This window comes from Solanum dulcamara, chromosome 2 (assembly GCF_947179165.1).
Source record: "Solanum dulcamara chromosome 2, daSolDulc1.2, whole genome shotgun sequence".
NCBI lineage: Eukaryota > Viridiplantae > Streptophyta > Magnoliopsida > Solanales > Solanaceae > Solanum > Solanum dulcamara.
In genome coordinates, this window is record NC_077238.1 from 77468950 (window position 1) to 77495796 (window position 26847).

At 31.2% G+C, this 26847-nt stretch overlaps 1 protein-coding gene across 1 annotated transcript; it reads left to right on the forward strand.

Moving 5' to 3' along the window:
• The first annotated feature begins 22296 nt into the window (after window positions 1-22296).
• LOC129877504 (heavy metal-associated isoprenylated plant protein 23-like) lies at window positions 22297-24759 on the forward strand. Its single transcript, XM_055953020.1, has 2 exons — window positions 22297-22497; window positions 24408-24759. The coding sequence occupies exons 1-2, from the start codon at window positions 22338-22340 to the stop codon at window positions 24689-24691; spliced, it is 444 nt and encodes a 147-aa protein (XP_055808995.1). The 5' UTR covers window positions 22297-22337; the 3' UTR covers window positions 24692-24759.
• Window positions 24760-26847: the final 2088 nt, after the last annotated feature.

The window sequence follows — 26847 nt, forward strand, 5'->3', positions numbered from 1 at the left end:
AACCCAAAGAACCAAAAAAAAGAAGAAGTTCACAAGCTACGTGAACTAGCACATTATTTTTGACATACTACTCTTTATTGTGTAGAGTCCAAATTACTACTGTTAATTTTCACCTAAGTTCTCATTAGATTCACGTGTCACAAAGCCACCAGGGTAAATTTTCTTACCCTTACAACGTTTACCATCCACGGTTAATTTTTTGGCTGTTCCACCCTCATTTTTACTACTTTGAGCATTTTTCTCCTCCATTTTCTTCGACTTCTCTTTTAGGCGTTTCTGTTGTACGTAAAGATGTGCATAGTTTACTCCCATGGATGCCATAATTTTGAATGTTTATACTAAGAAAAATATTGCTAAATGTTTGAAATAATGTGTGATTGCTTAATTACTTGATGTTTGAGAAAACCATAAGCAAGGGAATTTATAGAGGGGCTTTCTAGCCTTTGTAAGCAACCAATGCAATAGTGCAATTTTTTTAAAAAAATTTGGGTGGCTAATGGTGATCATTAGGTTATAATATTAATTAAACATGACGGTTTAGATAATGACATTAATGAAGAGAATGCTAATGGTGCATTTAGCTTTTGACATTAATGGAATTAGCTGTCAGACTTCTCTAGCAACTAATGTAACAATTTAGATAATGTTTAAGACTTCTCTTCAACACAATAGACTGTTTAATTATCTCTTTAAGAAAAAATAATAAGAAAAAGAGAAAAACTTAGGTCAAGGTAAGTGATGAGGATGAACATTATTTTTGTAATTAGACATCAAGACCAAATGGCAGTACAAATATCAAAAGGAAAAATTACTTGATTGAGTGCTTTTTAAAAATTAATTACTTATTTTAGCGATATTTTTTATTTATTACTATTTATAGCAATACTATGATAAATCTACACTTGTATAAAAAGTGAATTATGCATAGAATATAAATGTATTATAAGTCTATTAAAGTATGTGATACATGTATTATTCATCTATAAAACTTGTATTATATATGTTTTATAAATAGTTCTCTGCAATATGTAACTGTATTATAAATGTATTATAAGTGGTCAGTGATTTTTTTTATTGCTATAGATGATAAATATTTTCTTAATATTGTATATTTATATAAGTTTCCCATATCAAAAATACATTTCATCTAGTATTTTCATGGGTCAATGTTGGATATTGCCATGGGCCCATTTGGGCTGCTGGGTTAACTTCGGCGTAATTTATATAGGAAAAATTACTATATGAATTAACTTCGGCGTAATTCAAATAGGATAATATTTTTAATAAATAATTATTGATTCTATTGATACTTTTTATTTATTATCATTTATAGCAATATTATGATGAATATATTAAGTATTAAAAGTGAATTATGCATGCAATATAAATGTATCATAAGTGTTTTAAAATATATTATGGTTGTTTGGTGAGAAATTGACACAATATAATGTATTAAAATATGTGATAAATGTATTATCCGTAAATAAAATTTGTATTATACGTGTTTTATAAATTGTTCTCTCTAATATGTATTAAAATTGAATCATAAATGTATTATAAGTGCCTAGTGAAAAAAATGTTATTTCTATAGATGGTAAATATTTTCTTAATATAACATATCTATGTAAGTTTCTCATTCATGTATCAGACAATCATTAAAATCACTCTTCTCCTCAAAATTGTTGGTCTTTAATTTTTTTTCCTTCAAATATTTAAGTAACAAAAAGATGGCCAAAAAATATCCCTCATAGCGAAAAACATTCACAATGCATAAGTTCAATTAAAGTTATGTCACATTTCGGGAGGGTACCTTAGGCGTGGCCGACACTCAAAATCCAATACTGGCTCTCAAGCGAACTACTTGGCCAGATCACATATCTGTTTATTTATTTAGTCAGCGGAAGACTTAAAATAAAGATACAAATAGGTGGGCAATTCCAATCAACAATCTAACTCAAGAAAGAAATGTCATATGCCAACAAATAAAACTCCAATCTATGTCATGAGAATAGTATGACATGAACAATTCAAGGAATAAGAAAACTCAATCAACCCATCAATATCTAGTGTATGAAGCCTCTATCATTACTATCTAAATGATGTCAATGACAGGTTTATGGCTACCCTAATCAGAATGAAAAGACTAACCTCAAAGCAAGAATAACATAAGTGGTATCCTTTGAATGTAGGGGAGGACTCACAAATAAGCTGAGTGTGAACAGATCCTCAACGGTGCACATGTTGATGATCTCTAAAACATGTCTCTGCATTATTAAACGATGCAGGTCCAAATGGACATCAGTATGTGGAATGTACGAGTATGTAATATGGTAGAATGAAACATGCATAAGGTAGAATAACATTAACTCAAGTAACTCAATCAAGAATAAGGAACTAAATCAGGATGTTATAAGCCTTAAAGCAAGAGTAAGGTTTAGATAGAGACCAATCTTATACAATTCAATCCAATCAGAATACTATCAAGACCTATATGAGAGTTTCTCTTATCCGACAACAATCACTTATGAGCCGGTGATCGTACAACAAGCTCATTGTTGTTGCCGCAACCGTTCAATATTTTGCCAGGATAACGGATAAATAAACCAATCATGGATCCAACAATCAATCAAGACTCAATCCTCTCATACGTTTAGCTACGTAGTTATTGAATTCGAGTTATTACTTACTCTTACCTAATTCGGTGCTCGATACTCCTCCCAAGACTCAATGCTCATAATACAATCAAACCAATCAATAAGTCTCATATAGACTTTTATCAGTTCATCAGTTATATCCAATCAATCCTTTCAATCAATAAATTATTCAATCATTTCCAATCATGTAAGAGTAGTTGGACAATCATTTATGAAAACATTCAGTTGAGACCATTCAATTGGGTTCAATTTTGAAGATATAAAGGACTATCGAGTTTCATCATGCTCACATCCCAATCACAATCATACATTCACAAGTTCAAGGCTCTAGACTCAATCCCTAGGCGTATACATTCAATATTAGTCAAAATACTATTAGGGTTTATGAAATAAGTAGTTTAAATTATTTTTTCAAGAAACAAGTTCGTAGAAAATATCAATAACGCAATGCTATGTAAAATATGTTAAATTTAAGGAAATTCTCAAAAAACACAATCATGGGCATTCAACTTATTCACAAATCAACCTATCACAATCATGGGAACATGGAAGAACAAGGTTTATGCTTTAGTTTAGCCTTACATACCTGGAATGAAGACAGACAATCAAACTGGCAAGATTCTGGCTTGAAATCCTTGAACCCTAGCACTTTCAACTCTCTTTAGCCCTAGTTTCTTTTGCTTGAATGTGTAAAAACTAAGAAATGGGTTTCAAAACCCTTATAAAGTCGAAAATGGCCTATATCAATCATGGATTAATTATAGGATGGGTAGGGAAAACACCGGAATGCCACTCACTGAAACTAAAAAATATACGAAAAAATTACACATAAATAGCATTTTACGAGTGTGTTTTATGAAGAAAATGTAAATCGTATTCAACGAATGTGTTTATGAAGAAAAGATAAAATGAACTATGTTGGGGCAGGTCCGCGATGCGGACCTATGGCGCACTCTTCTGGAAATGTAAGTTTACCCCAAAAAATTATTTTTTGATTCGGTTGGCCTAAAATTCAATCGAGGCCACTTTCCCATATAATTTTTCCCTCTGATCAATATTCCAACCTCGGATTGATCAAATAAATTACAGATGATACGTTATGTGAGTGCGCTATCCTTTAGGGATATTTTGATAATTTCTGGGATATAACAATATCTCCCCCTTGGGATCATTCGTCCTTGAATAATGACCAATCTAGGAAATTATAGAAGGCACGAGCGCAATTCAAGAACTTAGATACTTAAAAAATCAACTCATCATTACTCGAACTCAAGAATACTCATCATCCACTTAAACTCGGAATGAACATCAACTCTAAGATAGGAAAAATGAATATTACCATCAATATCATCATTGGAAGGCACGAATGTAATGCAAGAACTCAAAAACTCAAGTTCATGAATAACTCACTCAATTATTCAAACTCAAGAAGGTACTATCTTAGAGATAAGAATAAGAGAATTACCTTCAACATCATCACTGAAGCAAAAAATGAGAGGAGGGCTATAATCTCCAACGTTTCCATCGAAACTTCTCATAACTTTGGGAAAGAGGCTTATGAGTATGGACACTATGAATTAAGTGACATGACCGATACCTTTCGAGCTTAAATACTCTTCTTTTTACATATAACTCTTTCTCGACTGCAACTCATAACTCCCACAAGGATACATATGACTAACTTCACCAAGGCCTAGGACTCCAAGTCTAACTGCATGCTCTTATTATGTTCAAGCATAATTCTAAGTCACAGGGCATTACACATAATATAATTATGCTAATCTAGACCACAAGCTTCATGTTATATACCTCTATAAAGAACCTCATCTCAAGAGTACTACTCTTTTTCATTACATTCAACCAACCTCGAGTCCAAATCAAGAAGCACCTAATGCATCGTGCACTCATCCATATGCTATCAATACCATATTTAAGCCTAGTTCTATAATCATCCCAATACCCTTACTTGAAACCCTCAACAAGAAATCATCAATAGCCTACTACAATCACTTACATAATGACCACCACACATGCAAGCCTATCATTCTAACCACTTTATGAATTCTATAAAGTTAACATCCCTTAAGAATTCTCATGTCAATATTAGTATCTCTACGCCGACAATTGCATTAACTTCTACCGAGAGGTACATCAAAATACTCTTACTTATCTATTTCACACAACAAGATCCCATCTCGATCTTCCTCTATGTCTATAAAAATAAATGGAATAAGCACACCATAACTATCATAATAAGAAACACCCACTCTGTCTCAACTGCCACTACTCATCTACTACCATCAATATTGCTATCAAAATTGAAAATAAAGGATCACTAGAAGGGCTTAGAGCTACAGATCATAAGCATGATTCATTCAAGAAATTTGATCTGAGAACATTCATAATGTAACATGATCTCACCAGCCTTTTTAGGCCTATCATGGGTTTATAAAATTGATCATACTCCAAAATATGAAAGTATCTATTATGTCCCATATAACATACGGCTGAAAATTTGTATATTCAAGGAATAAGATCGAGATCGCTGAAGAAAGTTACCACTTCTCACTTTAGAAACTAAGCATGAACATGAATTAGTACATGGGTATGGGCCACGAGTATGGCTCTCATGCACAGGGCAGGTATAGGGTATCACCTCGACTGCAGTATAAGAAATGTAAGAGATGGAAACACACTGATGTATCATCCTGGTCAACTCAACTCATCACTTCTTAAAACTCAAGACCCACTTTGGTTCATTACCTTATCATCTCCTCCTTAGCTCGAAGGTCACTACTCTGAGCTTGCGGAATGATTCTCTACACTTAGCTATAAGCACACTGCTCTACACGGTTGAGTATCATGATTCACAAGTACAATTAAACTCTCCAGTTGTACTATATCCGAAGATACCAAACTGCTTCTGGAGCCTCATTATAAGATACTTTCCTTAACTTCCTTCTATATTTTAGGCATCCTTCTATACATGCTGCTCTTATTGGCTTACACATCCACTTTCTCTAACTCTTATAATCTAACCTCTTCTCTTTAGCCTGCTAACACTCATCTTCTAGGTTCACATATTCCTAACTTAGTTGAAGGAAACTTGAACTATAACAGAAGACTCATTATTATCTATATACAACTTCCTTCGAACCAATTCTTATGGATACTAAATAGAAAGAAAAACTCACATCCAGCCTTCTCCACATTAGCAACTAAAGGATACTAACTAGTCACCCAAAATAACTCATAAAATTAGAGCCTCATACAACTTTATAGTATCTCGGATACACATCTTAAGTCTCTTCTTACCAAATGACTTAGCCTCAATTCACTATTTACATCTGAGGGTCGCATACCCCCCATTCGTAGCACACACTTCTCGCAAGTTAATATCTTAATCTCTCGCATAAGCCATGTCAAGCCTACTAAATCAAATCTTAAAACTATCACTATCACACTCATAATGCTAGTCGTTCTTTCTTCATTCTACTCATCTTAAATTCAAGCTTAGGGTCTAGTACTAACACGCATATCACTACTCACATACTATATGAACTTACAAGTACTAGGTGAAATTAAGAAAACACTCTCCTACTAAGACCTCATGATAAGTAATTGATCCTCGTCTCACTGTTTGTCTAATTACAATTTATTGCCTTGTCTCCTTTCACAGCCTAAGTACTATTTACCCATTCATTACACTTTATTGCCTAGATATATTCATCTCTCTCTTAATAACATAGAGCTCTCTCTTCAAAATCATAATCTTAGCTTAGATCTATCATCTCATGACAACTCCTCTCTTCCGTTCAACACCTATACTAGGTCTTTACTAACAAAAAGACACCTTAACATAAAACTTCTCTCATGGTTCAAGTGTACTCTAGCTCATCCTGACTAACAACTCTTCTTCTATCTTCCATCATGAAAGTTAGACGATACTTACGAATCTTTAGTCAAAGCCAAAGAAACTTGATTTCTAACCAATTGCTTACCTTACAAATACATAACTCTAGTAATATACCTCAACAAACCACTCTTCTCACTATTTGGTTTCTACTCCTCCAACTCCATCTTTCTAGCTTCAGGATAATTCTACCAATTATAGCTTACAATACCTCAAATCACATTCTCTCGGGTGGTAACACTAAGTAATTTGAGATACCACTTCCCTCTCACAGATGATATCTGAAGCAAGGTTTATGGAAAAGAGTTTGGGAGTACATCTTGCTTTGGCTCAATGCATGATTCAAGTGAATAAGAGTGCATTCTTTCGAATCAATAGACTTAAGCACACTAATCGGCTCTTCTCGAGCTTGGTGTCATCTCTTTACTCTCTGAATACTTTATTTGAAAGTAACCCATCAATAACAATCTAAGCTTTACTGTTCCAACCACGAGTATGATAGGTAGTCAGACGAATTTGAGCAACGCACAAATTAGAAGGAAACTTTTATAGAGTTAAACTCTACTGTACGAATTCAGAATATAAAAGAACTGAAAAAATTTCTAATATCCTATAACATCCTGATTATAAGTGTGGTGCACAACACACCCATAAGCAAGACTCTACTAGACATGGCTTCATAGACTTCCTAGGACTTTTGAAATTTGTGCTCTGATACTAAGTTTGTCATGCCTCGGGTGGGTACCCTAGATGTGTTCGGCTCTCAGAAACCATTACTGGCTCCCAAGAGAACCACTTGGACTGATCACACATCCGTTCATTTATTTAATCAGCGGAAGACTTAAAATAAAGAGATAAATAAGTGGACAATTCCAATCAACAATCTAACTCAAGGAAGAAATGTCATAGGCCAACTAATCAAACTCTAATCTATGTCATGAGAATAGTCTGACACGAACAATTCAAGGAGTAATCAACCCATCACCCCAATTCCCAATTTGCGATTTGCAATAATAACCAATCGACCCTTCTAACCCAACCCCATATACAACATTCCCAGCAACCCATTTCTACATAACACCTATAGCAAACAATACTAATTCCGTCCAAATCCAAGAAACATACTACATACCTACACAACAACGTTACAACACCATATATAATAAGGGTATTTTACTTAAATTCCATAGTGAAAAAACCCAATTACAATTTATTTCGACTTTTTTGGTAATTATCCGAATTCCTTCTTTTTTTCATATTTCTGATACATTCGAATGACGCTAATACATCGCGATTTGATACATAAGTCTTTTTCATGATACATCGCTAGTTGATACAAACAATGGAGGCTAGTTGATATGTAGGTTGAAGACCGAAAATAGGCCGTATACAAAGTGTATACAATCTGATATAAGGATTACATGTGGAAAAGTGGGCAGTATACGGTGGTATACATCAAATGTATACACTAGTATACAGCAGCAAATGTGCTTGAATCCATTCCTTTTGTAAATGTATAATTTTTGTTCATTAGAATTGACTAGGACATGGATGACAATTGGGCTTAAAGCCCAATATTTGGCAGCAGCAGTAAAAAGGCCCAAATTTCAGTCCAGGCGGACATAAACTGAGATTGGGCCTATCAGATTTATATCCGATTAAATTTTGAATATTCTTATTGCTTGTTGAATTGCTTAATTATGATTAGTTGTTAACTCTAACTAATTTTTAGATTAATCTAATTAAATCCCCAAAAGAACTATTTTCTTTTATAAGGTTGCCTTTTTTTTAGATTTTATTGACTATCATTTTTTATTTACCCATATGATTGATCGAAAATCCTTTTACTTGTTTGAAAAATGCTTTAAGTTATTATCTTTTTAAAATAGTCAAGTGTTTTCCTATGTAATTATGTTTCGTCAAAGTCTTAACTGTTTCTTAATTTATTTAAATAAATTAAATTTATTGCTTTATTTTAAATATTTTAAATTTGCTTTTCTCCTTAGTCATTTTGATAGAGTATATTTTCTTTCTAAAATTATCTCAAGTAATTCAATTTGATTTATTGCTCAAATAAATTTATTTATTTTACTATGTATAAGTAAATTTACCAAAGTTAGTCAAAAAGTTTTGAAATCGCCGGATAACCGCGCGTTAGCGGCCACTTTGAATGCTTAACACCTTCTCAAAGTGGAAATAAGAACCTCATACCTTTTTCTCTGAAATTTTAAGACTTAAATCTGTTAAGGTCTTTTAAATTAACTTTTCTTAATTTCTTTTAAAAATTAAGTGGCGGCTCTTCTGTTCTAAAATTGTTTTTTTCTCTATAAAGTTGAAATTAATTTTAAACCGTCTTTTTCCGACATAAGATGAAGAATAAAGTAAATCGGATTCAACGAATGCGTTTTATGAAGAAAAGGTAAAATGAACTATGTTGGGGCAGGTCCGCGCGGACCTGTCGTGCAGTCTTCTGGAAATGAATTTTGCCCCAAAAATTATCTTTTGATCCGGTTGGCCTAAAATCCAATTGAGACCACTTCCCCACATGGTTTTTCCCCCTGATCAATATTCCATCCTCGGGTTGGCCAAAAAAGTTAGGGTTGATACATTATGCGAGTGTGCTATCTTTTAGGGATATTTTGATAATTTTTGAGGTATTACAAGTTATGTCCTAAACATAAGTTTAATGACCCAAGTTATGCCTCCGTAATAAAAGTTCAAGAGCACAATTTATGCTCTAAGGCAAAACAAATTATGTTCAAGGCACAATTTATATCCTAATACATAAATGCAGTGATACAAGTTATGCCTCAAGGCAAAAGAAATGAAGCTCAAGACACTAGTTATGTCCCAAGACATAAACTTAGTGGCCACGATATGCTCCAAGACATAAGTTCAGTGACACAAGTATGCATCCCACATGATATAAATTAGGTTGCACAAGTTATTATGTCCCAAGCAGAAAGTTCTCTAATAGTCTTGCATGCAAATAAGATATTACAGAACTTATGCCCCATGGTAAATATTCTCTAAAAAGTCATGCCTTGCAAAATTAGTTAAGCCTAGCGAATTTAGTTCATAATTAAGGAGACTTTACCTCGCAGATTTTCATTAAATGAGCAGCACTAGTAGCAAAAATTAAAGATCACGAATTAAAGACCCCCCTCAAATAGGGGCAGTTCGTACAAAAACTTATCTAACATATCCAACTAGCCTTTGAACACAAATTTTGTTTTAGATATTGAAAATTTTTCTTCATAATATTTTTAGGTTTCAAAAACTGGCTTAGACTAGTTTTTGTGAAAAATTTCATTTTCACTCACAAAACTTCAAATATTTTTCAAGTGAAATGCATGTCCAAACGATATTTCAAGTTCCAAAAACACAACTTCAAAAACTCAAATTTTCAATTTTCAAGTTTCAACTTCAAAATTGTATGATCAAACAGGAGCTCGATGTAATCCTACACGTGGAGATCTGAAAAGGAATACATGGACCTTATCCCTATTTTGCAAATCAAATAAAAAATTATTTCCAATAAATCATTGGCTCAAAATTACTCTAGCCCAAGGAAATATGTCCTCCCTAAATTGGCCCCTTTTTATTTTACAAATGAGAAAGCCTAGATACTTACCACTCGCTAATTTCCATGTTTTGGAAGTCTCTAATGAAAGCTAAATCTTGTTGATTTAACTTGGATAAATATAATTATCTCGACAAAGACAAAATGTCCCTTCATATAACAACATTAATCATTAAACAATTTATGCCTTTCTAATTGTCTTGTGACTGTAAAAGTTAGTGATGTATAAGTTGATCCTTGTTTGTTTAATTTTTTTCTAGAAAACTATTTTCTATTCCTCTTTGCTTTTGACAATGTCCACCAACATCCACGAGTGAGATTTGAGGAGTGTGGTATGTACACAGTCTTATTCTTATTTTAAAAAGATAAAAGGGCTACTTACAATAAATCGACAATTTAAATAAAATATATCAAAAATCAAATAATTAAGTAATTAATTTGCTTACCAGTAGGTGGATTTTTCAAAGTGAATATAAATAAATAATGTTGTCTTCCATTGGAAGATTAATTAATGAAAGCAAAGTCTCCACTCACCAATCTATTTTTTTCCCCTTCTAAGTATATATACCGTTAGTTGTTAACGAATCATTGACACTTATCAAGAGCTTAATCTGGCCACACAGGAAAAAAAAATTGCATTACATATTTTGAATATATATTTTTGGTAATGCATCTTGGTGGTATTTAATTAATTAATTTAGACTTTTATAGTAAGATGACACACACAAATATGTGTGTGTGTTAAAACCATTAGTTTTGGATAAAAAAGTGAAATGACATATTCTATCTTGTTAATTGATAAACTGTCAACTTGATTGTTTAATTAGTTTTGTGTTAGTAAGTCACTAACTCTAACAAAAAAAAAAACTCTAACAATTCAGTTAAGTGGTGCAACCGGCCATAATTAAAATTAATTGTGGTTACAATTATTAATTATTATTATCTACACAATTTGTTTCATTTTCTGAGAATAACATAAGCCTTAATGAGGAAATCCCACTCAACAGAGAACAAAACTTCTTTTAAAAAAACATTATTTAGTTTTTTATATAATTAAGTGCTGTAGTTTGGTTTTCATATATATCCAAAGCTTGTAGTTAATTCATTTTTTAATGTGTGTGTACTATGATGCTAAGTTCCTAATACAATCTTTTATTTGTAGCCAATGGAATTATCGGCCTATCTTGATAATTAATTCCTTAGATTGGGAAGTCTCTAGGGAAAATTCTTCAATGATTTTGGAAACAGAAAGTCTGAAATCAAAGAAGAGTCGTTGATATGATGACTAATTAATCTGAGTACCCTTGGGCACTGTTGAAGATTTGCTTTAAAATTATTAAAATAATTAGTCCTTTTAATTAGAAATTGAATTCAATTTGAATTTTAAGTATTATATTATAGATTTAGGAGTTTGGTATTTTAAGTAGATTATTCATTATTTTACTTATTTTTAGGTTTAGAAGTTAGTAATTTTATTATAAATTTTATTTTTAGACGGCAGTAATTAAAAATATATCGATTTCAACTTCAATTTATACCTTTTCTTTCTTGTTATTATCACGACCTCGATTAGTCGTGACTGACACCCACACTAACCCTTCAGTGGGAGAACCATCCTTACAGCTCAAGCCATCACACTTGTAAGATATAACAGTTAAAGATTTTGCGGAAGCAGGAATAAATCAAGAAATAATACTGAGTCCCATAAACTCAGAAAATAATCTAAACAACAAACTAAAAATGCGAAAATATCCTAGGAACTGAAAGTCGTTCGTACCAAAACTCTAACCAACTATCAACATAAGAAGGGGAACACCCCCAAAATGAAGTCATAATACTAAAACAATGTTTGAAATTTAGTCCTAGAAAAAGGAGTAGAACAAAGAAGAGTCCACGGTAGCTTGAAATAAACAACTCACCCTTGAACTCGAACAAGCCTCACTCTTTTAAACGAGGTCTTTCCGCAACTGGTTGAATATACCCTTTACTCAAAAAAGGCAGAGCAAGTGTAGTATCAGTAAACAAAACCAACAGTATATTGGTAGGATCATGCGGTTAGCCAGTACGCGGATCATGCACAAGTAAATTCATCATAACAAGCATACACATATACAAAATAAGTCAACCAATCTCATCTTCAACCATATTCAGCAAGATCACAATTCAATATCTCCAACATGCTATTACTTCACACAAGGGTCCTCTCAAGGGACATATAAACAATCAATTTTGTGTCGGATTGTGACACCCGATTCAAATATGTGTCGGAACGTGACACTCGATTCAGTTTATGTGTTGGAAGGTGACACCTAATCCAAACATACCACAATCACAAATACATTCAGTATTTACAACATTATATTCACCAAGAACGAGTACATCACAAAACAGGCCAGCAAGTGATCATTTCACTCATAATCTAGTATGTTTTCCTATTCATATACACATAGGCATGTAATGAAGCAATTTAACAAGTATATGAAACACATACGGGAAACAAGACCATCACCTACCTCAAATTCAAGCTTCAACCACTTTACAGGGCAAAAGCTTTCCCTTTACCAATTCGTTCCTCTCGTTCTTGGTTTAGAAATAGTAAATACATATAAAGGATCAACATAATGACCTAACTATCATGAAAAATAACATATTTCTCATCCTAAGCCAAACCCATGATCCTAACCCCACCTTAGAGCTATTTTCCACTATTAGTTTTTAGTTTAAATCCTCCCCCAATAATTACCGACCATAGCTTCTAGGTTCTAGGAATCAAATGATGAATTTTAGGAGTAAAATCCTTACCTTAAGCGTGGAAATCCATGGGAAATCGATGGAAATCGCCTCTTCAAGCCTTAGGAAATGTTTTTGCAGAAATAGACCGTTCTGGAGTTTTTTCCGACTTAAGTCTCAGGACAGATCCCGCGTTGGCTGGTTGTACGGCAGAGAGCTCGGAGTTTGAGCTCCAAGTTCCCATTTCACAACACACCACTTTCCTAAGACGTTTTAAAATATACCCTTCACGCCAAATTCAATTCTGAAAGTTTTACTCGCCCGAATGCGATTTTGCGAAGCCATAAATGCTCCGTGTCGCCTTGGCTATCAACTTATCCAAATAAATCAGAGATTTAATCTTCCACCATTCACGCGATCACCCTGGATCTCACCTAACTCAGAATTCGTCTAAGTCTGGCCTAGGCTAAATTTTTCCGAAGTTACTACCCGAAGTTTTCTGACCCGAAATTCTTCCCCATTGGCCTATTCCTAACGACAGGGACAAGTCGTTACAATTATTTAATTTTTTTAAATATTTTTGTTCTTTTCCTACAAATTCTTCTTTTTTAAAACCAAACAGGCACAATTTTGATATTCACCTCATCAATGACTTTACCATGATCATGGCTTTGGCAATCGCCAGAGAATAAGAGGGGTCTTTGGAATAATGTCGACAATAAGTTCTGGGGTCATAAGACTGGTGATGGCTTAATTATTTGAGTCCACCATGAGTCAGGGGATCAACTCTCTTGGCACAACTAGTTAACAGAATGTTCAAGTTAGACGCAAAAGGTAAAATGATACACAATGTTTACGTGAAAACCTCCTAGCTCAAGGAAGCAAAAAAATCACTACCTGTGCCATAAGATTTCACCAGCAACGTCACTAACCAACAAGCCAAGTTTCTAATTACAACCTCTTGCAATCTAGGAATTAAACTCTTAATCCCCTTCCCTTTGTAACACCTCTATTACAAGACAAACTAAACAATAACTCTATTGCCCACTACACCAACTAACTCTAGTTTATATATACTTCAACAATACACCATAACTAACTCTAGCCACAACTAATAGCCTGTTAGGCTTAACATATCTAAAAGTACTTATAAACTGAAAGTAGCTTATAAGTCAAAAAAATAAGTTGGGCTACCCCAACTAATTTTTTTGGGCTTATAAGTTGTTTAGCTTATAAACTGTTTTAGATAAGCTAAGCCAAACAAACGCAATTAGTTTTGGGGGCTTATTTTAAGCACAAAATAATTTAAAATTGGCTAGCCAAACACTCAAAAAAGTTGTAAACAACTTGTAAATTGTTTTCAGCAACTTATAAGCCAATCCAAACGGGCTCTAAGCAATAACTCTGTTACCCACTACACCAACTACCTCTAGTTGATATAGACTTTAACGGCTAACTCTAGCCACAACACACTCCGGCTACCTCTAGTCAATAACTCAAATCTAAAAAGATAAAAGAAGAAACGATCTACTATACTTTATAACATAGGAGTGGATTTACAATATAAAAACACAAGATACAAAACTCAAAACCCTCGTGTTCTATTATTTGTTGTGCTAAATTACATTACTAAGATCAAACTTTATCTGGTGACACTGTCAGTCATCAACATCGGATCTTAGGCTCATTTCTTTTACTTTACTATTTTGATTCAATGTCATATTCATTATTTCTTTTATCTTGTTCACATTAATTAACCATGTTACAATATACAAATCACATATTTGGTCATCTCCGATAGTTAGTCTAACCCTTTTCCCACAACATTCCATTCGAAGTAGTCGAAAAAGTTACATGTTCTTAAGCCACATTTATAAACTCAACATGTACCGCATTAAGGGTAAATAATTTCAAAATCCAGTGTTCGTTGCACTCCATATTTTTTTTTTATATTTTTTGGATAATGGCGGTATCCCCGCCGAACGCATTTTGATTATTTCATTAAAGATACTTGCCCAACAAGACTTAGGGTGATGAGAAGAAACCACCTAATAAATTTTTTATTGTTTTCAACTAAAATTTGCATTGGTGAGACATTATTATGGCCATATAATATAAAGTGACTGCAAAAATTTGGACTTCTTTTTTAAAATTAGTAAAAGGGCTCATATAATTAATAATACCATATATTTTTTTTTTAATAATACCATATATAAGCATGCACAAGTTAGGTGAATGCTTCACCGCAGCTTGGCAGACAGGAAACCTTACAACAAGCTAAAGAAAAAAGAGAGAAATTAGAAGGGGGAAAAGAACACTAGAAACATGTACATTGTTTGACATACCCCCTTGCTATATATTGTGCAGAGTCCAAAATTACTACTCTTTATTTTCACTTAAGTTCTCATTAAAAGCAAATCCACCAGGGTAAATTTTCTTACCCTTAATACGTTTACCATCCGCGGTCAATTTTTTCACCGTACCACCCTCATTATTACTACTTCGACCATTTTCCTCCTCTGTTATCCTCTTCAATTTCTCTTTAAGGCGCTTTTGTTGTACGTGAAGATGTGCATAGTTTACTCCCATGGACGCCATAATTGAAATTTTATCCTAAGAGAAAAATTAATATTGCTAAGTGTTTGATATGTGTATTTGCAATTGCTTGATGTTTGAGTAAACTATAGAGTACTAGGGAATTTATAGAGGAAATTCCTTGCATTTGTAACCAATCAATGACTATTTTTTTTCCTTTTTTGTGTGTGTGTGACTTAATTAGCTAGTGGTGACTATTAGGCTACAAAATTATTTAATTAGGACGGTGTAGAACAAAAATTAAAGACATAAATGGAAGTGGAGATTACACTTATAACAAGGGATAAAGTTGTTATCTTTTATTAATTAGGCGGTTTAATTAACCACTATTAGCAAACTAAAGTTAGATGTTAGTGGAGTACTTAGCTGTCAGCCTTCTCTAAGTAAGAAATTTAATTAACAACTTAGATAATGCTTTCATTACATAATGAAATGATGCAATTCAAATATGGTTGTTTTCTCCAAGTGATATGTATCACTGTATTTCAATATACCACACTTATATTTACGCTAAAATACAGTGATATACAAGGGTTTGTTGTATGCGTCTTTAACAGCATAGACTATAGGTTGTGTAGATCGGGGTCAACTTCCTCTTCTTCTCGATAAAGATAAAACTAGCTAGAAAGTTATTAATTTATGTTCAAATTTATAAAGATGTCATTTTTTCTAATGAATTAATAGACGAATTGAAAAAGGAATAGGTTAACATAAGCGGAAACATTGGGAATAATAATTATTTATTTTAAAACTATTATATTATAATTCTTACTAGTTTTCAAACATGTAAATAATTTGTATAAGTTTAAACACTCATTTATCCAACTTTTTATAAGTGCCTTAACTAGTATTGGCTCCAAGAATAGAGCCATAAATCAGTACATGATCAAATAGTCATCAAACCAATGAAAACCACACCTTTTTAAAAAAAAATAATCCAAATTAAGTATATAAAAAAATCCCCACTAAGGTAAAATGTCCCTTCATACAACAACATTAAGCTATAAAATATTCTTTATGCTTGCTCATTGAGATTCTTCACAATTTGAACTCTTTTATTTAAATATGGGCTATAGGCAACTCTCAAGTGGAATATGAGCAGAGATTACTGTTTGTTGGATGGAGTAAAATTTGATTGATGAGATGACTAGACATGTTATTTAACTTGACCTCAGTTGCAACCAACTTGTAGGAGTGATTGAATTCCAATATAGCAGCTTATTTCAACTCTCAAATCTCTTAAAGGCTCAATCATTCTTGGAATGACTTCTCTAATTGGCACATCTAACCTAAATTTGATGAGTTTGTGAGTTTGACGCATCTTGATCTTTTCCGATTATATATCTCAGGCCAAATTTCGTTTGAAATCTCTCATCTTTATTACGAAACACAAGTGGAAGGAGGACATTTTAAAACATTTGAAATAAGTTAAAAGATATTTTAATCCTTTTCCGTTAAAAGTAAAATATTTGGAGTTTGGAAAGTCTAAGAGCAAAGAGGAATTTCAAATTGTGTACCATGTATCTTATTATTCTTATCTATGTTTAAGATTTTTTTTTCTTTTTTATGACTTGACAAATTAATTAAGTTTGTATCAATATACCTGAGTTTTATTAGCTTAATATATTTTTTTTCTTGAGGTAGTTCATTAATTCATGATGAGCGTAAATTTAATGTTGAGAGTTATAATTATATATATGTAGAGACTCCGGTTATTGAAATCTTCTAAGATTTGTAATATGAGAAAGAAATATTAATGATTTATGGAGACTCGTATATATGAATTTATCCCAATAATTTTGGATGTGAATGTTGACAATATATGTGACTGCATCCATTTGGACCTTCTTTTTTTTAATCAACAAAAACTAGGGTTCATATAATTTAATGATACAATATATTAACATACAACAAGCTAGTAAAAAAATTAAACAAAAAAAAGATATATGACAAATTAACACATATTTTTACATACCACCTTGCTATATTTTTCAGAGTCCAAATTACTATTTATTTTTCACCTTCTCATTGGACTCCAATGAAACAAAGACACCAGGGTAAATTTTCTTACCCTTACTATATTTACCATCCGCGATTAATTTTTTCACCGCGTCACCCTCATTTTTACTACTTCGACCATTTTCTTCCTCCCTTCTCTTTAAGGCGTTTTTGTTGTACATGAAGATGGGCATAATTTACTCCCATGGATGCCATAATTTGAAATATTGCTAAGTATTTGAAATGTATGTTTGCTTAATTTCTTGATGTTTGAGAAAACTATAAAGGAGGGACGGAATTTATAGAGGAAATTCTTTGCATTAGCAAGCAATTACTATAGTTTTTTTTTTTTGGATGGATGGTGGCCCTTAGGCTATAGTTATAATAGAATTTAAGTTCAGTGTAGCCTAAAAGTGGATATCTATATATAGCACTTAGCTTCTTGAAATATGAAATTTTAATTTTGAGAATAAGTCAGGTTATCTGTTATAACAGGTAATTAGATTAAAAAAAATGTAATAACTTGTTTCACGGATTAATAGTCATTGATAAGGTAAAAGAATTTTTTATATAACTTAATCCATTATATTAAGTGGAGGTTACACTAACATTAATGGATAATTAAACCTATCCTATGATATGTATATAGCTAGCCGTCTTACTATTAGCAAAAGATTATACCATAGGAATTATCATAATTAATGAAGGGAATGGATAATCCATATAGTTGGACAACAAATGTCTTAGCTGCCAACCTTGCCTAAACATTAACAATTTGAATAGTGTTAAATATCCTGCTAAGATAATAGTTAATTTGTTTTGGCTAAAGCACAGAAAAAAATTATATCATCAATCATAACAATAATTCATAAGGAGTAATGATATGAAGTAGTCTAGACCTAGTTCATCAATTTACACCCACGATGTCAGTTATTTTTATTAGAGATTATGAATTATAAACTAACAACAAAAAATACATAATAAAAATAATTAGTTATAATCAATAAAAGAGACCTAGAGTTTTACAACCTCTATGTATTCATTCAACTTTGTTGATTAGGAGATTGTGTGTCATTTTCACTCCAAACCTAGACCACAACTCAGCATGGGCTGAGCTAGGAAGGGTTGACGGAATTGATCCAAATCTCATTCAGGAGAAAATTGTATTGGTCATGTGTGATTAAAATTATTTTGTTACGTATATATAGTGGATGTTGAACATTCTTTGACTTCTTCATGTGTCTATTTTTTATAGTTTGAATCACTTAATAAAAAATTTGACTCCGCAATAGCAAACTGATCTCTAAGAGTGAACATGACCCGGACAATGCCTAAATATATTGGTGGTAATGGATCTTGGTAAGTTTTTAATTAATTCAGATATTTATAGGAAGATGACGTAAGAGATAAAAAATATATATAGAAGCTTGTGACCATATAAGCATTTTCTTGGTTAAACTTTATAAATTTTTACAATAACTTCAAGTAGAAGTTCATACCAAATATTTCTATTTTTAGTACAAATAATATTTACCGATCAATCTTGATAGGAAGAAGTGGAGGTCGCGTACTAGGGTAGAAGGCTAATAGGGGTAGAGTGTTGTCTTGCCATGTAGAGGTATAATTTTTGTCATAGGACTAGTCGTGCCCTTATAGATTTTGCCATATGTTGTTTATTGCATTTCGATTATCATATTATATTTTTATTGTTGCTACTGTTTTCTCTCTTATGCTTTCGCCATTGTTTTCTTTTTCTTTTTCTTTTTTCTGGGTTTGATATACTTAAGTCGGAGGCCTTTTGGATACAACCTCTCTACCTCCACAAAGTAGTGGTAAAGTCTGCGTACACTCTACCCTCTCCAAATATCACTTTGTGGAATTTCGCTGAATATGTTGTTCTACTAATCACTTTTGACTTAATTTTAAAAAAAAAATTATTATCATGAAATTTAATGATAATATTTTGATCTATATAATTTGAAACTTCGTAACATTGACTATTAAATAATTATATGGATTGAAAAATGACTATTTATAAATTTATGCTTCCTTCACCGTCACTATAGGCCCAACCAGGAGCATCTCCATGTGATCAGTTTAGGCTATAAATACTTCTTGAGTAAATCAACATTCTTATGAGAAACTATTAAATCACCGTCCAAAATTTTGTAAGTTATCACAAATATTAAACGATAGTTTAATGCTTTGTTTGTAAGTTTGAGAAATATATCAGCAAATATTAGTTTAAAGTCAGACGTTAATCAAGAAACGCTAATATTTTATCTGTAAATTGAAGAAATATATAAGCAAATATTAGACGGATAATTGAGACATTGTTGAACAATATATTTGAACGACAGTCTATGTATTATTTTGTAACTGACATGACATTAGATTTTAAAAAATGTTGCAATAACATCCTAAAAATAGAAGTTTCAAATTTTAAAATAATGTATGGTGTTCTTTACTAAAAATAAATAAAGTAAAATAATAGCTAATGCCAAACGCGTCCATGGTTTCAATAATGTGAAGTGAAGGAATAAACAACAACTTCCATTAAATAAATTATTCTCATGGTTTTAGCTCACAAAAAGGGCAAAAAAAAAGGTGATTTACTTATAACTTTTTTTTTGTCTTTGGTAATTTAATACAAAAAAATTATTTAAAAATTATTTATATATAATTTAGACAAAAATAAACTGGTGAAGAATTTCATCCAAGTAATTTCAGAGCCTGTTTGCCCAAATGGTTGAGAGGCAAAAAATTTTTTTTTTTTTTTTTTTTGAAAAATTGAAATCTCAATGTTTTGATCAATTAGAAAAATTTCTTTTAAATACATACACAAGCAGATTTATATATATTGACTAAAAATTTGTAATATGTATTTTAAACTTAAGTAAAAGTAAAAACTTAAATATATTATTTCATTAATAAATATTTAAAATAATCTTAACATATAGTAAAGGTGCATTGATTTCTCTCTCTTTTCATAATTTGACTTTCAAACGTATTTTTAAAATAAAATTTGTCATACACTTATCAAAATCATTTTTCAAATAAAATAGCAAAATATAAATTATAATTTTTTCTGAAGTGTTTTTTAAAAAAAGAAGCTATTTTAATTTTAAAAAATATTTCTTAAAATAAGTAATTTTTAATTGGTGGACCAAAAAATTCTTAGTGAAACACACGTGTTGAATGTGTACCTCGAAATGTGGAAGCTACATTTTCTATAATTGATGGTTTGCCTACTTAGAGCCCGTTTGGATTGGCTTAAAAAAAGTAACTTTTATGTATGAAGTGCTTTTAGAACTTTGAAGTGCTTAAAGTTATTTTTATAAATAAGCAGTTGAGTGTTTGGATAAAAGTGCTTATGATGTGAATTTTAGGGTTAAAAGAAAAAAAAAAGGTAGTTTGAAAATTTAGTTAAAATATAAGGGATATAAAAGTAATTTTCATGGTCAAAGAAAATGACTTTAAGCACTTTGGAAAAAAAAAGTTAGGAATCCTAACTTTTCATTTTTGACTGACTTTAAGAACTTTATGGCTTAAAGTCAGCATTAGGCAAACACGTCCAAAAGTTAAAAAGGGGCTTTAAGTTGGTTTTGACCAACTTAAAGCCAATCCAAACGGGCTCTTAATCATAGAGTTTAGGCCCACAATTTGTTGCAACATTTCTTTTTTTAGGACATTTGTTATTTTCGTTAAATTAGGTTACGATCTTAAATTACTTTAAAAGGCTAGATCAAAGGAAGTGTACGTAATTATACATTGAGTTTTGTTTTGACATTGTGTTAAATTAGATTTTAAATCTAATTCACACCGAAATTCTGTTCATTCTCCCACGTGAAATATTTGATTTCATTCATCAGCAAATAAATATTCACCATTAGCTAGTTCATGCATGTATATATTGTTGGGTTTAATTCTTTAAAGGCTAAGCTTTAAGGATCATGAGGTATAATGTGAATTAGAGGGAAATAAGATGGAGGGAAAAAGAACGTTCATTTCTCCTTCATCGGTGATGAAGAGGAGATTTTTTGTGCTTTTAAGTAAACACACTCCTTTTAGTTATTAAAAGATTGAGAAGAGAGACTTCTCTCGAGCCGGTGTCGTTGCTTGCTTGACTTTGAAAAATGATGTGATTGTCCAAAAAATTATTTTTTGTTTTCACTAATTCCCTAATATTAATTTACTAATTCGCCGAACTATTTAAAATTTGCAGGAAAGAACCTGTTCCTTTTAACAAAAAGTTACCTCTCTTCAAAGGAAAGTTACCTCCCTTCCCTTGCTTTCACACCTATTGATGACTACAAAATTTTAGAGGTTTTGCCTCATTTGATACACTGAAAAACGAAATATTCTAGTTCCTAAAAACAGACAGAATTCAAACTTTATTTCTCCTTTTCTTCGAATAAAAATTTCAAGAAAAAAATAAGTAATGTCGTGTGATATACTCCAATTGTTGAGTTCACTGAAGTTCTACAAATTTAATTGTCAGTATTGCAGAATAGTGAATGGTGTTCCATTTCATCTAAAGAAAATTAATTCAAGCTATAGGCAAATCTAAAGGAATTAAATTTTGTAGAAAAATAATATTTTTCTGTGGCTTTGAAACAATTTTAAAAAAAAATATCTTTTTATTTCTGACTATTATATTTGTATTGCAGGAATGACATGATCTATTAAAATATCAAGTTCATGGTTTACATTGTCTTTGGGTGAGGGTGGGGGCCTCCTTCCCTTTTCACCTTTATTTGAAGAAAATGCCTATATAAGAAGTAGACAAGATACTATCATATTGGAAGCAAAAAATAAAAAATAATAATAAAGACTTCATAAACTAAACTAGCAAAAAGAAAATATGGGTCTTGGAGGAACTTTGGAGTATATTTGTGATATGGTGAAGATTAGTCATAAATCCAACAAGAAGAAGAGGCAGTTTCATACAGTGGAGCTCAAAGTCAGAATGGATTGTGATGGCTGTGAGCTTAAAGTCAAGAAAACTTTGTCTTCATTAAGTGGTAATTAAGAAATTAATTAAACACTATATGTTATAATAATTGATTTTAAGATTATTTTTTCCCATATATTAGGCAGAGTCAACTATTTTAATAAGGTTATTTAACAAGTTATATGTATATTATAATTATTTATTTATATACGTAATATAATCTTTTTAAAAAGAAGATTCAGTTGAACTCTACCCTGCCATGAGGCGTTTATTTTCTTTACAATTTTGATATGAATCTCGTTCAAACCGCTATATTATGAATTTAAGCTATATATATGCAGGGTGTAAAAACATTTGCATAATATGATCGCTATTTATAAGGTAATTATATGTGATCTACATGATTAATATTACCCCTTCAGTCACACTTTATGTGACTCAATTAATTATTATTTAGATAATAACTGAGTTCTTTTTTTAATATGATTTTTTATGATACCTTTTAAATATTCTTAATTGTGAATTATTGTAATTCATAACTTGTACACAGTGGCGGAACCAGGATTTTCATCGAGGGGGTTCAAAAAAATAAGTAAACACGCTAATAGTATCCACAAATAAGCAGATCGGATCGGGTCATATATGAACGGGTCGGATCAAATATAAGCAACTAGATAAAATTCAACTTTAGCTCAACACTAACAATAAAATAGAGAAAGTACGCGTTTGACATAATATTAAAATCAATATGAGAAAATGTATTTTTAAAATTTTAATTATGGGTTCTGTCGCCGTCATTGTTGTATAAATACATTATTCAATTTTTGAAACTAAATAAGGAACACAAAAGATTATACTATCCAAAAAAATATATTAAAATAAGAGAAATAATTAAATAAAAGTTTAATAATGAGGATTTTCTTAATTCTTGATTTGTACGTTAAAGGCATATTTTTTCTTAAGTTGTGGTCACTAATCTGTAGTAGAAGGATAAGAGAATATTTCCAAAATCCAATCCTATTTATTTAATCTTACTTATAATCATATTATTCCTTAATCAAATAAAAATTAAATGTTTGACTTAAAATGAGTATGAGAGAATTTTTTTTTAAATTTTAAATATGAAAACTCAAAAAAAGTTATAACTTTTACTTAATTTTATAAAAATAGAAAAAAATTTATTGTAAAGTGTAATTCATTTTATGTTGTGCTCTAAAATATTAATGTAAAATAATTAAACACATATAATATAGTTTAATATTACAATATTGGGGTTGGACGTTTCATTTATTAAGCAAATAAAAATTAAAATTGGCTGAAACTAAAATATGAAAAAAAAAATGTTCCTACCCGGGCTCGAACCCGCAGACTTAGCTCCAGAATTTGCAATTTCGTGAACCCCTTTACCGCTGGACCAAGTCTTTGGCTTGTGTTCAGGGGGTTCATTATTAAATATATACTCATAAATCAACAAATTGATTCTATACATACGGTGTAATTTTTCGACGAAGGGGTTTCGGATGAACCCCCTAGGCTGCATGTAGGTCCGCCCCTGCTTGTACATACGTAAATTTATTTAACAACATTTGAAGATTCTATATGTCTAATTCACCTTGAGAATTAGATAGTATTTGACCCTCATAGTACTCACGAATAGTATAGTATCATATAAGCAAAAAGAATACTCCCTCCATCTCGATTATGTGATTTGATAGACTGCACGTAGTTTAAAAATATGAAATAACTTTGTAATATTTTAAAATTATAATTAAAAAAATGTACATTCTTTGTTGACTTTTTGCTAAATAAATTGAATTCAATATGAGTAAAATCTTAATAGTGTCATTAAATAAGAAAACGTTTCATTTTTTTTGAAATAAACTAAAAAAGAAAATATGTCAGATAAATTGATTGAGAAAAAATAATTTGTAACATGGTAAAAATGTTAATCTAACTATCAATTTTTTTTTTCATTTGTAGGAGTAAAATCAGTGGAGATAAATAGGAAAGAACAAAAGGTGACAGTAAGAGGATATGTGGAAGCAAACAAAGTGTTAAAGAAGGCAAAATCAACAGGGAAGAAGGCTGAGATTTGGCCTTATGAGCCATACAATTTAGTGGCTCAGCCCTATGCTGTTGCTGCTTATGACAAGAAGGCTCCTCCTGGTTATGTTAGAAGAGTGGATCAAATTTCAAGATTTGAGGACCTTACATATGTTACCATGTTTAGTGATGACAACCCTAATGCTTGCTCCATCATGTAAATTAATTAAATAACGGCGATATCTATGTCAGTTTGCACGCAATTATAAAATTTTATAAGGGATTTTTATTAGTACGCATGGTGTTTCTGTTAATTTGTACTGTAAAATTCCATAGCGCTGTTATTGATATATGATGTTCATGTCAATTTGCATTGTCAGTGTCAATTTGTACATAGTACTCAAGCACTATAAAGTTATGTAACGATATTATTAGTATATGGTGTCCGTGTTTATTTATACGCAATACTTTCAAATGCTTTTGAGATATTTTTAATTATTAACTATTATGAGTTATAGACTATAGTTATATAGTATCTTTTATGTAGTTTTTAAATGTATAAATTTTATTTTTAAAAAAATATTGAAGATTTTATATCGAATTCAAAATTAAATATAATGACACTGTTTTTTTTAAAGTATCATTTTATTATAAATAGCTGAGTTTAATAAAATAAAGAATATTTTTTTAATTTTGTGGTCTTAAATTAAAGTTATGTCAAATGTATCAAAATATTCCTTAATCATATAACCTTAAATATGTCATGTGAAAAATTAAAATTAAAGTATTGTAAAAAAATCATTTTTAAAAATAAACTTAAAAGAAAAATAGATCATATATTTTGAAATGGAAAAAATAATTAGTTTAAACTGCATATATTAATTAAAATGAAATAGATGGAGTAAGAAAAAATCCTAAAAGAGAAACGATGCATGTGCCTTAGTCCAATTGAGTGAAACGTAGGGATACCTTGTAGTAATTAATGAATTACCATTGTTTGTCCCAATAATTTTCCTAGTGCATTTACTCATGAAATGACATTTGATAGATGATGTATAAAGGACCAATAATTTTACCCTATGGTCTATGGATTCTCTCAATTAATGGAGAATTTTTTTTTTCCTCTCAATTAATAACCATAATTGATTGTAACATATCAATTATATGCCAATCTCTCTATGATTGAACTCTTTTCTTCCTGTTGACAATCAAGCTATAATTTTTTACTGTCCCTACCTAGCTGAAAAGAAACAAATGGTACCACAACGGTTCATCCTTGTACATTATTTGGGTTGGAATTATTTATCTCTTTATAGTGTCTTGGTCAATTATATTCTATACTTCTTGAGCAAACTTTTGAAATTGATCTGTAATTAGGCTCAAAGTTTATTGCTTATCATGATATCAGGGTTGGTCAATTCATGGTTTATTCGATGTTTGGATACAACGGTAGAGCTAGTATATGGGTTTTAGACTATAATTATTTTTTCATGTAGGATATTGAATATATTATTTGTACATACTAAATAAATTTTTTATCGAGTTTGAGCAAAATCTATTGTTGGGCTCAATCTTATATTGTTCACACTTCAGATGTCTAGCCCTTAACGTGCACCAACATATCTCCGGAGGAGGGGGGGAGGGAGGGTAATGGAATCCCACATTTGTTGGGGCTTGAATCATTTGTTTTTTATGTGATTCTAGAAAATCATGATCACTTTTTGAACTAATTAACTTTTGAAATTGAGTTAAATCCGTCCATTTGTTGTTATGATTTTAGAGTCAACTCATTCAATGGTTTATCTGATATTGAGATTCCATCTTTTATTGTCTATGCTCTAAATGTTCAGTTCTAAGCTCGAGGGAGAAGGTGATGAGTCCCAAAAATGTTGAATCATTTATCTCTTTACATGGTCTTGAGAAAATTAAGCCTTTCTTATCAATCATTAGTGACACAAAGCCCATTCCCTAAGTTGCATAAGTTGACGCCGTTGATGCATTTATTTGGATCACTAGCCCAAGTGATCACATGAAGAATATTCTAACTTGGTAAAAATGGCATCTAATTTAGTCATAAGTTAAAGTTTTAATTTATATTGATATTGTTAAAAAAAAAAAAGGGGTAGTTTACTTAAATTTCATAGTGAAAAAATTCAATTATAATTTATTCTGATTTTTTTGGTAATTATCCAAATTCCCTCTTTTTTTCAGATTTCTGATACATACGAATGACGCTGATACATCGCGATTTGATACATAAGTCATTTTCATGATATATCGCTAGTTCATACAAAATAAATATTGTAATATCAATAAAACTTATGAATCAGCTTATAACACCTAATATATCATGAACACAACAAAAATAGCAGTAAAA

Excerpts from the sequence above, each read along its gene's own strand:
- LOC129877504 (XM_055953020.1), top strand. The coding sequence starts at position 22,338 with ATGGGTCTTGGAGGAACTTTGGAGTATATTTGTGATATGGTGAAGATT. Across the intron at positions 22,498-24,407 it reads AACTTTGTCTTCATTAAGTG|GAGTAAAATCAGTGGAGATA; the intron begins GTAATTAAGAAA and ends TTTCATTTGTAG.